At 41.2% G+C, this 15,374-nt stretch overlaps 1 protein-coding gene across 2 annotated transcripts in view; it reads right to left on the reverse strand.

Moving 5' to 3' along the window:
* SEL1L3 (SEL1L family member 3) overlaps positions 1-15,374 on the reverse strand; it is a 117,734-nt gene that overhangs the window by 79,524 nt on the left and 22,836 nt on the right. For both annotated transcript variants that reach the window (XM_025385643.1, XM_025385644.1), the window contains exons 3-6: positions 9,302-9,428; positions 7,538-7,659; positions 7,084-7,199; positions 4,219-4,277 (exon numbers count right to left, since the gene is read on the reverse strand). In XM_025385643.1, coding sequence (XP_025241428.1) covers positions 4,219-4,277; positions 7,084-7,199; positions 7,538-7,659; positions 9,302-9,428 — 424 coding nt within the window. The remainder of the gene's footprint in view (positions 1-4,218; positions 4,278-7,083; positions 7,200-7,537; positions 7,660-9,301; positions 9,429-15,374) is intronic.

Here is a 15,374-nt window from a genome sequence, read left to right on the forward strand (position 1 = left end):
TGATCCGCCTGCTTCGGCCTCCCAAAGTGCTAGGATTACAGGCATGAGCCACCACGCCTGGCAGGCCTGGTCTAAATTCTGACCCACTTGTTCTCCTCAAGCTACCTTACCCGTTTCCTTCCTAGCGCTCACCGCAACTTGTAAATTTAAATTTATTTGTGAATTTGTTTTCTGTTTGTCTCACCAGCTTGATATTTTAGCTCCATGAAGGCAGGGTCTGTATTCTTTGTGTTCATCATTTTATTCCCAGAGTTGAGTGCTGTGTCTGGCATGTGACAGGTGTTCAGTGAACAGGTGTTGAATGAGTGAATGAATTTAACACTATAGAGGCCTGAAGCTGTCACCTGTCATGGAGTATTATTGGCAGCCTTTCATTTATGCGTTGCACTGCCATCCCAAGCACTTAATTCCCGATCTTCTCACACTATCTTTGTAGGACAACCATCATTATGTTTACATTACAGGAACAAATAAAAAGGAGGGGTAAGAGCCTTGCTTGGGAACACCTATAACCAGTAAACTGGAAATATCTGATGTTTAGTTCACTGGCTTGGCCCACTCTGAAAATGGGGTTCCTGGCAGGAATGAGATTCCAAATGCTTGACCACAGGAACCCTCGGGGGACTCTGGACAGCTCCGTCTGGGCCTAGCTTTACCTCTGCTTATTTCTCTGACGGGGAGGTCTCAGGAGTACAGGCAGGGCAGCTGGGGTGGTGGGGAGGGGCACTCCTGGGTCTGAGTACCACTAGCTTTTTTGGTTTGTTTTGGGTTTTTTGTTTTGTTTTGTTGTTGTTTTGTTTGTTTTGTGGCAGGGTCTCACTCTGTTGCCCAGGCTGGAGTGCAGTGGCACAATCTTGGCTCTCTACAACCTTCACCTCAGCCTCCCGAGTAGCTGGGATTAGCCCACCACCACGCCTGGCTAATTTTTGTATTTTTAGTAGAGTCGGGGTTTCACCATGTTGCCCAGCCTGGTCTCAAACTCCTGGACTTAAGTGATCTGCCTGCCTCAGCCTCCCAAAGTGCTGGGATTACAGGCGTGAGCCACTGTGCCAGGCCGGAGTACTGCCAGTTTTACTAAGAAATTGCTTCAATGCTTCAATTGGGATGTAGAGTTGGTGTGTACCCCAAAATCAGTCTTGATCCCTTGATTCTTCTATGTCTATGTTTATTATGTCTTTACTCAAAATTTTAATATTTTGTTCATCATAGATTATCTGCATTCATTTTGATTTTTAAAAATATCATATTAATATGTTATTTATCATGATTACAGTTGAGTTAAATTGTGTGCCCCCTCCTCCCACCAAATTCATATGTCAAAGTCCAAATCTCCAGCACCTCAGATTGTGACCTTATTTGGAAATAGGGTCATCGCAGACGTAAGTAGTTAAATTGAGATGACACTGGAGTAGGGTGAGTCCCTAACCCGATATGACTGACATCTTTATAAAAAAGGGAAATTTGGACACAGACACACCCATGGGGAGGATGCCATGTGAAGACTGAAATTGTGCTGCCATGAGCCAAGGAGCTACCAGAAGCCAGGAGAGACCGGGAGCAAATCTGTCCCTCGCACCTTCACAGGGAGCACGGCCCTGCCAGCCCTACGATCCCGGACCTCCGCCCTCTAAAACTGAGATAATACATTGTTGTTGTTTAAGCCACTTTGTTTTGGCACTTGGTTCTGGCAGCCCATAAACGAATGCAATCCCTGAGCTTTCTGGCACCTCCTTAAGTTTTAGGCTCACTTGCCTCACCCCAGTCCCAGCCCTGGATCATTCTGTGGCCACTCTGTCTCCTATTCACTCATATAAGCCTCTAGATCTCTAGGATTGAAAAGGAAAGGAAACGAAAAGGGACTTATGAAATTCAACCAGTTGTCGAAAATGTCCTGGAGCTGGACGTGGGTTTCAGGGGAGAGAGGGGAAGCTCTTATTTTAGACTTCATGTCCTGAAACCAAACCTTTAATTTCTGGCCAGAGCCCACTTCACAGAACATGGAGATCTGATCTCCAAAGCAGACTCAGGTCATCTGTTTCTCCAAAGACAGCTCCCAGGCTTCGCTGTCCTTGAACTTTTCGGAGAAGATCCCCCAGCCACCAGTTATATAACAACACTCCTATGTGTTGAATGCCTTCTGGCTGATCCGAATCTACCTCGGTGCTCTTGAAGACACGTGCTTTCTCCCTAGGCCTCAGCTGCTGTGTTTCAATGCAGCCCTTAAGCCACCCGCACCCTCTCTTTGCAGGCTAATAACCCTTCTTTAGCCTTTCTATGAAACTCTAATCCTTTAATCCAGCCATGTAAATAAGAATTGTTCTATGCACCCAGAGCCTAAAAGAAATCAGTCGGACTTAAATGAAAACAGGAATTTTTGTTTTAATTTTTTTTCAGTGTTTTTTTTTGTTTGTTTTGTTTTGTTTTTTTTTTGTTTTTTAATGCAGATTCTGATTTAGAAGCTCTGGAGCAAAGTCCAAGATTCTGCATTTCTTTTCTTATCTTTTCTTTTCTTTTTTTTTTTTTTTGTTAAGACAGAGTATGACTCTGTCACCTAGGCTGGAGTGCCATGGTGGGATCTTGGCTCACTGCAACTTCCACCTCTCAGGTTCAAGCAATTCTCGTGCCTCAGCCTTAAGTAGCTGGGATTACAGATGCACACCACCATGACCGGCGACTTTTTAAATTTTTAGTAGAGATGGGAATTTCACTATGTTGGCCAGGCTGGTCTTGAACTCCTTGCCTCATGTGATTCACCCACCTCGGCCTCCCGAAGTGCTGGGATTACAGGTGTGAACCGCCTGTAAAATGCCCGGCCAGGCCAGGAGGTTTTTTTTTTTTTTTAGTAGCATATATGGCCCTCTGTTTCTGTCTCTGCCCCTCTTTGCTTCCCTTTCTTTAATAATCAGAATCCAAGAGAATCTGGGTTGTGTGGGCCCCTGCGTATCCCCAGCCTGTGTGGAGAGGCAGCATTCTGTCTGCTGCGGTGTAATAACAGACTCAAGGAATAAACCACTCCTCATCCCAGACAAAGTGCCTAAAAGTCCTGATACATTTTTTAAAATTATACATTCAAAATTGGTAATTTTTATTTCTGAGCTTTATGCTTATTTTTTATTTTAAGATGGAGTCTTGCTCTGTCTCCAGGCTGGAATGCAGTGGCGCCATCTCGGCTCACTGCAACCTCTGCTTCCCAGGTTCAAGCCATTCTTGTGCCTCAGCCCCCCGCGTAGCTGGGGTTACAGGCATGTGCCACCATGCTCAGCTAATTTTTGTATTTTTAGTAGAGACAGAGTTTCGTCCTGTTGCCCAGGCTGGTCTCAAACTCGTAGCCTCAAGTGATCCACCTGCCTTGGCCTCCCAAAGTGCTGGGATTACAGGCATGAGCCAACACCCCTGGCCTACACTTGCTCTTAAGCCTTCAATTTCAGATGTTCTTCAACATACAATGGGGTTACATCCTAATAAACTCATTGTAAGTTGAAAGTATCATTAGTATGAAATGCATTTATTACCCTGATAAACCCATTGTAAAGTCAAAAAATTGCAAATCAAATCATCATTGGGTCAGGCACCACCTATATACATATATTATCTACTTATGGCAAGGTATCCTGAATTCCTAATGAAGGTTGCCCCATGGTTCTGACACTATAAAATCCACATATGTGGATGTGGAAGTAAATTAAAAAATTATGAAACACAAGCAAGAAACTCAATTCTTAGCTTCTGTAACTCTTGTAGAGAATGGTTATATAAAGATGAAAAGTGACACCAATATCAATAGTTGCATACATTTCAAATCCAGATTATAAACATAAATATGAAGACTGTCTGCTTTTATGTCTTATGTGAGGCCAAAGTTACCAACCATTCTCAATAAGCAACATTAATACTTTGATTTATTTTTCAGAATCCTTCATAGAAGATAATTTTCAAAGAAAAAGAATTATAAAGTGCCATGAAAGGAAGAATTTACAACGAGATCTGGAGAGAGGACTAGTTTTTCTTGCTTAGAAAAAAAGGTTGTGGGGGAAACAGAAAGAGTTTGTGCATGGTAGGAAAAAAAGTACAAAGACTAGCTACAGGGCAGAGAATAATCCATGCTTGGAAAAGCTGAGTGAGGAGATGCGGAATAACGTCAGGGCTGAGGGCTAAAGTATGAAGATTCCTTAACCCGCATGCAGGCAAATGTTGAATAAAAAGAAAAATGGCACTTACCTAATGGTCTGATTGTGGTAGCTTTTCAAATCCTGTCCAATGCTAGTGGTTACTACTATCTATGATGGGAGAGATACACAAGAATCAGTTATGCCTCATCACCCTACATTACCTATACAGTCCTTGGTGTAAATTACTCATAATATGCGTTGAAGAGTCTTTTACCTGATGAGTTTCTGCAAAAATAAAATTAACAGTTTACTAGCCCTGTGCATATTTTAAGATTTCATACATTTAACTTCCCCAAATGTGACTTGATGTGGTTAAAAATATCTACAATGCAGTTTCCACCAAGTTTCTGATACTTCCAAACTCCAAGCCAAAGGCTCATTTGATGTATTTGTCCTTAAAAGCTTGTTGTGTAGAAAGACAAGGAAATATGTATGATACTACAAGAAGTGTTTAAAATCTTGCTCTGATTCCGTGAGAGCCTTAGGGGGAAAACAAGATTGGTGTTGTATGTTCTTCACGCACTGCTGTTCCCACCTCCCTTTCCCTAAGCACTTGGAATCATCATTCTCATTTTAACAGGGACACTATTTTTTGTCATGAATGCTGTTAGCTGTCTCATATGGGCTCCTCTCATGTCTTGGACTCCAACATAAGCCTCTGGACTCAAGGGGCCACTTACACTCTGCTAGTGCCACCACAGAGTAAGTGCTAGGGTGCGTCTCAAAGACATGGCTACAACACTTGGTATATGAAAGACAAACTAACCCACCAGAAACCAACCCAGTTCAGGCATACAACATGTTGGTACAGAAAAGAAAATGACTCACGCCACTTGTTGGCCTAAACCAACCGTTTAAGTCATTTATACATTCAGTCAAGGCAGACTATGGTAGTCCTACCACAGAGGTGGATTTTGGGTGGGAAGCATTATGTGTTGTTTGGGACCTATGTATATTAGACCAGATAGAATAGAAAGAAGAAGGACAAATGGGTTAAAGTCTACACACACCAAAAAAAATTTTTTGCCCCCACTTATCTGGTCTTTCTCTCCTGCTTTACTCAACTATGTACTCCACCACTAAATTTATCTCCTTCATTAAAGGACTACTTTTAATCTTCTGCTCAAAAATCTTCTATGGTGCCTTGCAAGTTGATGTCTAAATTCCCTGATATCCAAGATTCTCCACATTCTACTCATAAAGACATATTTTTTTCCCTTCTATTAGCTTTCTATAGTCTACAAATTTCTACTGTAGTCAAACTGGTTTGTCTGCTAACCTCCAATAAAATGCTGAAATACCCTCTTCTCCCTTCTCCATCTAAATCCTGTCCAAACAGAGAAATCTTCTCGTGACACCTTCCCTAAGCATCCCAGCATAAACTGTCATCTCCCTTCTAGGAATCAATACAAATCATCTGGCAATTAATTATTTTTAAATTATTATTATTATTATCGAGACAGAGTCTCACTCTGTTACCCAGGCTGGAGTGCACTGGCGCCATCTTGGCTCACTGCAACCTCCGCCTCCCAGGTTCAAACAAGTCTCCTACCTCAGCCTCCCGAGTAGGTGGGATTATAGGCATGCACACCACGCCCAGTTACTTTTTGTATTTTTACTAGAGACAGGATTTCACCATGTTGGCCAGGCTGGTCTCCTGACGTCAGGTGACCCACCCACATCGGCCTCCCAAAGTGCTGGGATTACAGGCGTGAGCCACCGCAACCAGCTATCATCTTGCAATTAAGCTCACTTTATAACAGTCCTTTACCTCCTTAATGTTACTTCCATAAATAGTCTACAAGCAACTCGAGCATAGTGTCTTGCATACAGCAGGTGCAAAATATGATCGGTGAATCTGCTCTGATGATTTGATACTTGTCTCAGGGACAACGGCACTGAGCTGACCTTCTCCATAGGAGAAAGCAGCAACCAGGCTATTATGGCCACCATAATTCTCACGTAGCTAGGAAGCTAAAATGTGGACCACCGCTATGTCACCGAACATTTGTAAGTAAACAAACACACATACCAAGAATCCCAGCTCACATTTTACAGACTCTTCTCAGGAAAGCAGCAAGGACTGACCTGATTTCTTTTCTCTTACAGAAAAAAAAGGAAATGTGATCAACCTAAACACCAAGGGAAGACTGTGCATCATCTCATCCACAAGACAAACAAAATGCCTCTTCCACTTTTGTTACAGGAAAATCACAGATCGATAGGAAAAGCTGATGAGAAAACAAAGCAACCAGAAAAAGGTGGCAAACTGGCACTGCGTATATTGAGAAATAGAACTGTCTTCAATTAGAACAAGAGATTTGCCGTCATCCATAAAATTCATGTTATGAGAGTTTGAAGCAGTTACGTACAATGCTTTATACTAAAAAGTAGATAAAGACACTGCATCCCACCTGAATTATCACTTATGTGTGTTGGTTATTATGATCCGTTTAATGCCAAACATAAGCAATTGCTTCACTTGCCAAAAGCAGTCAAATCATTTCTTGGCTGAACTAACCAATCCATTTCCTTAAAAAAAATGTTGTAGATCTGATAACACTATATAAACACGGCCAATTATTGTTTTAACATTTATCTTCACAAAGCCTATCTCCCCAGGAGAAAAGGACTGAATTGCTCAGATCACTAAGGCTATAGAACTGCCTGTATGCTTTATTCATTCACCCTACAGTCAAAAGCAGCACTCTAAAAGTTAATTAAATGGGATGGGATTCTTATGATTTAAACTTCCATCTATAAAAGTTTGATTTAGCAAGTGTGTGGTTGTAAAGAGTCTACCATTTACCACAAATTTGCTTTTGCAGACTTGGTTGCTCCTCGGCTTTATGGCAATGCTTAACTTTAAGCGAAAATGCTCATATGGCGTGTGATGAAGCATGCATACAGATACCTGGCCTCCGTTAAAAGAGATATCCAGTCGAAACCACTCCTTCAAAGGTACGATGAATTTAGTTTTTACAGCAAGGTCTTCCCCTTTGACAAGATGCATCTGAATATGCAAGTAGCCTAAAAGGAAAATTCGAGCATATGAAAATGACCAAAAAATATCTAAGAGTGAATGAAGTAGCTAGGCCTTTTCAACAACTGTCCTAAGAAACTACAAGACTCCCCCAAATCAAAGCAAAACCCAAACGCTCATTTATAAATGCATTTCTTTGTAAATAAGACATTGGGTTTAAGCTTCCGGGAAAATCAGTTAAATTTGCAGCCCACATTTGGAAGCCATTGCTCTTGCTGGGCTGCCACGTTGACAGTATCTTCCTTATTCTAGACAGACATATCTGTCACTAGGCAGAGCTTCAAAAAATTACAATATTGTTTTAAAGGTTCTGTTTTATACTCACCCTCTTCCGTAAGAAATACAGAAGGTGTGCCGTACATCTCATTAGAGTCAACAAAGTACAGAATCCCACAGAGGTTGGCCTTGCAATAATGGAGTAAATAAAGCCACAATGAAACAGTAAACCTATAAGAGTGAGGGGGAAAAAAATTCTGCAGATTGATATCATCCAAGAACAGGTAATTATGGTTAACAATGACCAAGTAAATTGCTTTCTTTCCAATGAAGGGATGAATTTGCCTTCGCGTTCATCATGGGAGATCAGCTTGCAAAGCTTGATTTTTGAAACAAAGGAGGTAGTTATAGTAACTGCAAAAGAGAGGAGTTAAGCTTCATTGTACAGAACTAGCAGACTTTCTACCTTGCACCAAAAACTCTGTTTCTGTGCCTCTTTGAGAATCTCACATGCCTCCTATTTGAATTCTTGATTAAGGCTTACAAAGTCAGACATAGATTTTAAAAATCTGGATTTTAACAAGAGGTGATTTGATAAGAAGCTATTTTAATTTCTATGATTAAAAGAAAAAACATAATTAGAGCCTTTTAAGCAATTTTGTTCCTTTCACGGATAAAAGCCATAAGGTAGAAAAATGTAATCATCTACAAATGGCATCACTACGAGATAACAGGGACACATATATGCTATTTTCATGCTCAGATTACATTATTCAGTATCACGGTCCTGGCTGGCCAATACAGAACAATTAATCTAATTATCCCATTCCTGGACTGGGGCTATTTTAGTCAAAAAAAATATTGTACATCTGTGACTTGTGGAGTGAGGATAAAATAACAGTAGCTAACTTAACTAGGACACATTTAGCCAAGATATGTGATCCATCAATCAGTCAGAAAAGACTTGCTGAACATCCCTTGATACCGCACACAGTGCTACTGACCAGTAGTTCAAAGACGAGGAAGTGGGAATGATTGCATTTTGTATGTGAAACATGGATCGAGGTCAAAATGAATGCATTGATTTCTCTTCATTTACCCCAGTAACCAATTTACAGTTTGGGTTAAAGTGACAGTGACCCCAGGTTCTTTGCAGATACACACAAAGAATTCCTTTCTGGTCTTTATAATCTGGCCTCAAAATCAGTGGTATGATATGCAAACAGATGGTGCCACACAGCTCCCTCCTGACCCCACCCAGCTGAGCCAGCTCATGAAGGTAAGTTATTACAAGGAAGCTTAGCAAGAACATACGCTCGGTAAAGTGACTCAAGATCTTTCTACAGCCAGCAGCATGGGAAGAATTAAATCACTCTGCTAAATCCATCTGGTCTGAGGTGAACCAGGAACCATTTTCAGCATCTTCGATTCAGCAGTAGGAAAAAAAAAAAAAAAAAAAAAAAACATATATCTGGGTCTTGCTGAAATCAATGGAGGAGATCAGAAGTTGTGAGATTTCAAACAGCTCGTCCAATCTCCCACGACAGAAAGGCAAAGCCAAGGCTGCAATCTGTGCTGGCTTTGGCTGGCTGCACCTGAGACCTTGCAGGGCCTCAGGCTTCAACACCTTGCTGTCTACTCATGTCATGGAAGGAGGCTAAGGCAAATCGAGGATTGTTAAATGCAAGGATAATTCAAGACTCATTTGAGGTTTTCAGGTCCACCAATTCTGTCTAAGCCACGGAGATCTCAACATTTTTGCAAAACACCTTACCATGGTGTGTCCTCCTAAGGAGTTCTTCCACTAGCCTGCCCTCGTCCTCAAATAAAACAAGCACCTCCCAACCAGCTCCCTTCTACTACCCATCCTTACACTGGGTAATCCATCCGCTGGCGTCGAGTGGCCTCCAGCTCTCGGTTTTGAAACCTCGGGAACTTCTTGACAATGCCTGTGTTTTCTCCACTGGAGGCATAAGGAAAGCCAAGCAGGGCAACCACATCTGCAAACAGCAAAACGGCTCCCTTTCAATTATATCCAGAAAAACATTCCTTCCCAAATCGCATTCATCCTGAAAGCCTCTGCTGAGCTCCAATCAAACATTTAAGTGAGATACCCTAAAAATACCAGCAAACATCTGTTGAATATACGCCAAGCACCATGCTAAGCACTTTACAGAGACCATGTCAATTACTGTTCATAACAACTCCGTGAAGTAGATTCTATTATTAGTTCCATTCTGCAGACGAAAAGCCCGAGGCTAAGTTCACAAAGTTAATAAGTGATAGAACCACAATTCAGGTTCTGAACTCAGGCTTCTGTGTTCATAACCATTTCACATCCTGCCCTCTGAATGCTAAGAAAAGCATCTGAATTTGTGTTATAGCAGTAAGTTAACACTTTCGTAGTTCTCACTATGGTCCTGACATTTCTGTAAACATGCTACATAAATTTGTCCATTTAATTTTCATTATTATCCCCAGTCTACAGATGAGAAAACAGAGGCGTGGTTGCCAAAATAGTAACTAATATTTAGTGTACACCGGCAATATGCTAAGCACGATTCAGGGATAATCTCACTTCATTTCACAACAAACTATGAAATAGGTTCTTTTATTATCCCCATTTAACAGATTAAAAACTGAGCATCAGAGAGGGTTAAATAAGAGATGGAGCTGGCATTCAAACTCAAGCTCTTTGGTTTCAGAATCCATACTCTTAAAATTGCAGTTTTTTTTCTTCTGTGCAAACTTTTCGCAGTAAATTCAACATACTACCCTACATAAAAATTACTAACCAGATACCTTAACATTAGAAGGTCTTCCATTTTATTTCACAAACACAAAAGAATTCTTCTCTATAACCCAAAAACCATAGGGATGTTCATAACAAATCTTAAAGGGAGAACTGAGTTATTTCATCTATATTTAATACCTACCGCTTTCAACAAGGATAAGTATGAATTTTTGGTTTTCCATATTCTCCCCAATTGAAGAAAAGAGAATCCACTTAACTCAACCTAGGTATAAGAATACTTTTCTTGGCTGGGCATGGTGCCTCACACCTGTAATTTCAGCACTTTGGGAGGCCAAGGTGGGTGGATCACTTGAGGTCAGGAGTTCGAGACCAGTCTGGTCAACATGGTGAAACCCTATCTCTACTAAAAATACAAAAAAAATTAGCAGGCCATGGGAGTGTGTGCCTGTAATCCCAGCTACTCGGGAGGCTGAGGCAAGAGAATTGCTTGAAGCCGGAAGGCGGAGGTTGTCGTGAGCTGAGACGGCACCACTGCATTCCAAACTGGGCGACAGAGCAAGACTCCGTCTCAAAAAAAAAAAAAAAAAGAGAGATACTTTTCTTCTGCTTAAAATGCTCCTTAGTTTAGACATTCATGATTAAATGGTGGAAACAGCCTATTTTCCTGCGTTTCTTGGAGACAGAAGAGTTGATTTACGGGCAATTCACCAAATACCAATATTGGCACAAATTTTGGAGGCTTCAGCCTAGGATGCTGGACATCGCAGCTCTCATTTCCCAAAGGAAATAAAAAGTTTTATTATATAGAGAGGTATCTCTGGTTTACAACAATTTGGAAATCGCAAGAGCAGTTTTTAGAATCTCAGGCCCTTATGTATACATTTAATAGGATTAAATAAGCCAATTTCTCCCCAGTAGTCACAAATCTACATGCTTTGTTACAGGTAGAGATGCATTTGGAAATCCAAAAGAGTGGAGTTATCAGTTTCAACAGAAGCACTTAAAACCTTTGTTTTTTCAATATGAGCTCAATTTGGGCCAACTGGACTTGCTGGTCTATTATGGGGGTGGTGAGAGGGGTGAGAAATGGAAGTACTGCAAAGGTTTTCTTTGGAATCTGAAGGAAAAATTCACCAAGGAAGTTGACATCAGCTCAACTTTGGTTTGGCTTCCACTATGTTGAGTGGAGCAGAAGAGACCAGATGGCCACGTTAGACCCTTAGGAAGCCTTCTGCTGGTGATGGCTGTTGAGTGATCTAGTGTGCAGTGGAAACATTTGTCAAAACAAATGGGATTCAGTTCTGCCCAACCTGACTCCAATATAAAGAAGCTTCATAAAGGAGGTTTCTCAAGTGGAAAGAGTTAAAAGTGAATGACAATGAGCTCTCCCCTGTCCAAAGACCAAAATAAAGCAGGTCAAATGGGAGAACTGGCTGCAATAGATTATGAAGGAAAAAGTTCAGACCCAAAGATCTAAAATAATTTTACAAGAACACACACTATTTGTACCCAACAAAACCAAAGTAATGGTAGTTTTCTTTCAAATCTGTAGCTTCACTACATGTATAATTTGGGGTCCTAGGCAGTTTGCCCTCAGTATGATACTGTCTTTCAATTACAATTAGAAGTAATGAACAAGAATGAATTTTGGAGCCGGAGAAGACTTTAAAATTCATCTGAATAACATAAAGGATATGTTATTTATCCCAGGATAACATATAGGTCTATTGTCTAATAACTGATTATGGCTGCATGCAATGCTATAATTGACTAGTGATGTCTTGTCATGGGCAGTGGAATGCGGAGAAACAGTACCAGTGCCATCCACCACTAAATAATTAACAGGTAGGAAAACTTAGGTCCAAAGAAGTTTACTGCTTGCCTCTAGAATGTACTCATTAAAGCAGGGGCCTTACTTATTCACTATTCCATCCCCAGAGCCTAGAACAGTGTGCAGTACTTGATAAAGACCCCATAAATATTTGATGAATGAATGAATATAGGTGTGGCCAGGTCAGGATTTGAACCTGTCTCCCTTCCTCCTAGTACTGTTCACAGTTCTATAATGTGCATCACACTGCGTAAGCCAAATAATGACCTTTCTTCTTTCAAATCCTTTCCCCAAATTCATTTCTTTAGCTTATTTTGCATGAAGAGCTGAGGTTAAACAAACAAACAAAAAAAGACATAATTGAGACATAAATGTAGAATGCCAGGAAAACAGTTGATGTTAGGAACACTTTGCTGTTTTGCTTGTATTATTGCCTCAAATTTTAGAGCAAGAAGAGGCAACAGATATTATATGGCGCAAACCCCTTCATTTGGAGACATGAAAAGTACTGAGTGTCTTATTGAAGATTTCATAGCTGGTAAGAAGCCCTGATATGACTCCAACCTGGCTTTCCCACTGCAAACCAATGGGCTTTTCTTCTCAAAAGTCCTCCCAGAGAGAACCTCGGCTGATATTCAGTAGGTGTGCCCCTGTGCGGATATACTGGTTGCTCAAACACTGAAATATTTCTATTGTGGTTTGATACTTGATGTCACCTGGAACCTCCAAGGACCCACCACCCACCCTGGCCCCTTCTTCAAGTTAGAGCCTGGCCCAGCAGCAGCCTCTGGAGCCAGCTTCAGCACTAAGGCTAGCACCCACTGGGGTTCACCAAGGCCCCCCACCCTCACTGATTGTTAATACTTTAAATCTCATCCTCGGGTCAGGTGAGGTTAAGGGACGACTATGTAGCCCATTCCCTAATTTAGCTGAGTGATCAGAACCCTGATACGGATTCCTTGCTCGGGAAAAGGTAACACTTCCATGCAACAAAACCCCACTCCAGAGGTGCTTCAAACACACAGCAATGAAGCCACTGAGATCATCAGTCCACCCTTGGAGAAGGTGAAGATGGTCTCAATGCAAGGAATGACAATGACTACCAGTCTGTAAGCAGAATCTGCGGGGAAAGAAGCAAAGACTTCTCAACCTGGAGAAATAAAGCCAAAGCACAGGCAGCTCAGTAACGCTTTCCAAACACAAGACATTCAAAAGCCAGTGGCCAATAAGGTGTTTAATTTTCTTTAAAGCCAAAGCCTGAGAATAAAAACTCAATTTTCTAGCAGATATGATTTAGGTCAGAACTTCCTCCAGAAAGGACACCAGGCAGTGAGGCAGGTTCCTGAGGAAGTCTGTGGAACATTTGATGACAGGAATCTTAAGAATAAAACCAGTTCTACTCCTAGTAATTTATCCTCCAAACATGCTTATAAATGTGCACAAAGATACATGTACAAGGGTGTTCAGTGAAGCCTTGTGGCTAAAAGCAACAGCATGACCGTCAGCAAAAGACGGGTTAAATAAATTATGGTCTGTCAGGCGATGCAATGCTAAGGAGCTGCTGAAAAGAATGAGGTCGGCAGCATGTCCTGGTACAGAAAAATCTACTGTATTGTTAATGAGCACAGGTCCGTTTCTAGAATCCTCTCATTTGTGCAGGAAGAGAACGGGACACAACTTAACACTTGTATGTGCAGAGAACATTTCTAGAAGGAGACACAAGAAACTGTTGCTAATGAATTTACTTCTGGGAAAAGGACCAGAAGATTCAAGGGGGAGGGGTGTGGAAACTTACTAGTTCCCCTAAACTGTTTCACACTATTTAAATTTTTTTTATTGTTACCGTGTACACGTATTACTTTTTTGTCGACGAAAGAAGAGAACAAAAGCTCTGAGCACTTCCGGGCAGGCAGATAGAAGGAGCCAGCTACATCCCAAGGCCTCCCCACCCTCGGCCTCCGAGGCTGCCCAATCCGCTTCAAAGACACAAAGTCCAGTGGGTGAAGAAAACAGGATGATTCACATCGATAAAAATTCAACTTTAAAAAAAGTATTCTTTCTAATTTAGAACCTGGGTTAGGACTGTATTAGCATATTTCAGAGAGGCGGCATAGCAAAGTCAAAAGAATCAGGAAGTCTGGACTCCAGTTAAACAAACTCCCTGAGCCTCGGTTTTCCTCTTTGTTAAAGAAAGGTTCAGAATAACACTATTTTTCCCACTGAACTATTATGAGGATTAAATGAGACAATGTGCATGAAACAAGTGTTTTGAAAATCATAAAGGGGAATGCAGATGCTAGGCATTAATTAGTATTATTACTGAAAAATTCAGACTACCATGATTAACTGGAAAAAAAAGGAATTAGGTCTTTTTTTTTAAATGCCAAATATATAGTTTATAACTACTAAAAGTACTATCATGACATTGACAAGAATAGTCCTGCTGTATAAACCATTTTTTCCACAAAGACAAGTCAAGGCTGGTTCCAACACTTGACTTAACTTTCAATCATTTTGTTGTAATGAAATTTTGTTATAAAAAAAAATCATACTTCCAGTCCATTGGATCTGAAGATGAGAATGCATTTTTAGTGAAAGGAAAAGAGAGTGGAGAAGAAAAAAACTACCATGTTGCCCCAGAGTTTCTTATTTAAGAGGGAAGATCAGAGAAATGTTCATAAAGCTAGACATTAGGGCACTTAAGAACCTTTCAAGAGGGTTCCTAACCTGCTTATCTAGTCTTACTTCTTGAATTGTCCATCTCACACCTGAGATTGTGTCTTGGAAAATAAACTACAGCAAGCATGCTGCTAGTCCACATTTCCACTCCATGGCAGACAGTAACTGATGGACATGGCACTCTTTCTCAGTAAGTGCAGGCTCATCCTCAGAATCCTACCCAACACCATGTTCTAGGCAGCCACCCCCAAGCAACACAAGCTAGCCTGTGAGATGAAGCCTTATTGCCATCTTTCCTGTCAAAGAACGAAGGCTTGTCACCATTTCTCCATCAGGAATTTTCTTCTTTGTGTGCCATAGCTTATGCCTTCCCCTCTGCCTGAAAGCTGAATGGCCTTCCCTTCATTGCTTTTTTTTTTCTCTTCTTTTTTTTTTCTTTTTTTTTTTTGAGACAGAGTCTTGCTCTGTTGCCCAGGCTGGAGAGCAGTGGCACCGTTTTGGCTCACTGCAGCCTCCACCTCCCGAATTCAAGCAATTCTCCCACCTCAGCCCCCCGAGTAGCTGGGACCACAGATGCACGCCACCACGCCTGGCTAATTTTTTGTATTTTTAGTAAAGATGGAATTTCACCATGTTGGCTATGCTGGTCTCTAACTCCTGGCCTCAAGTCATCTGCCTGCC

The sequence above is a fragment of the Theropithecus gelada genome, chromosome 5 (assembly GCF_003255815.1).
Source record: "Theropithecus gelada isolate Dixy chromosome 5, Tgel_1.0, whole genome shotgun sequence".
In the NCBI taxonomy this organism is placed as follows: domain Eukaryota; kingdom Metazoa; phylum Chordata; class Mammalia; order Primates; family Cercopithecidae; genus Theropithecus; species Theropithecus gelada.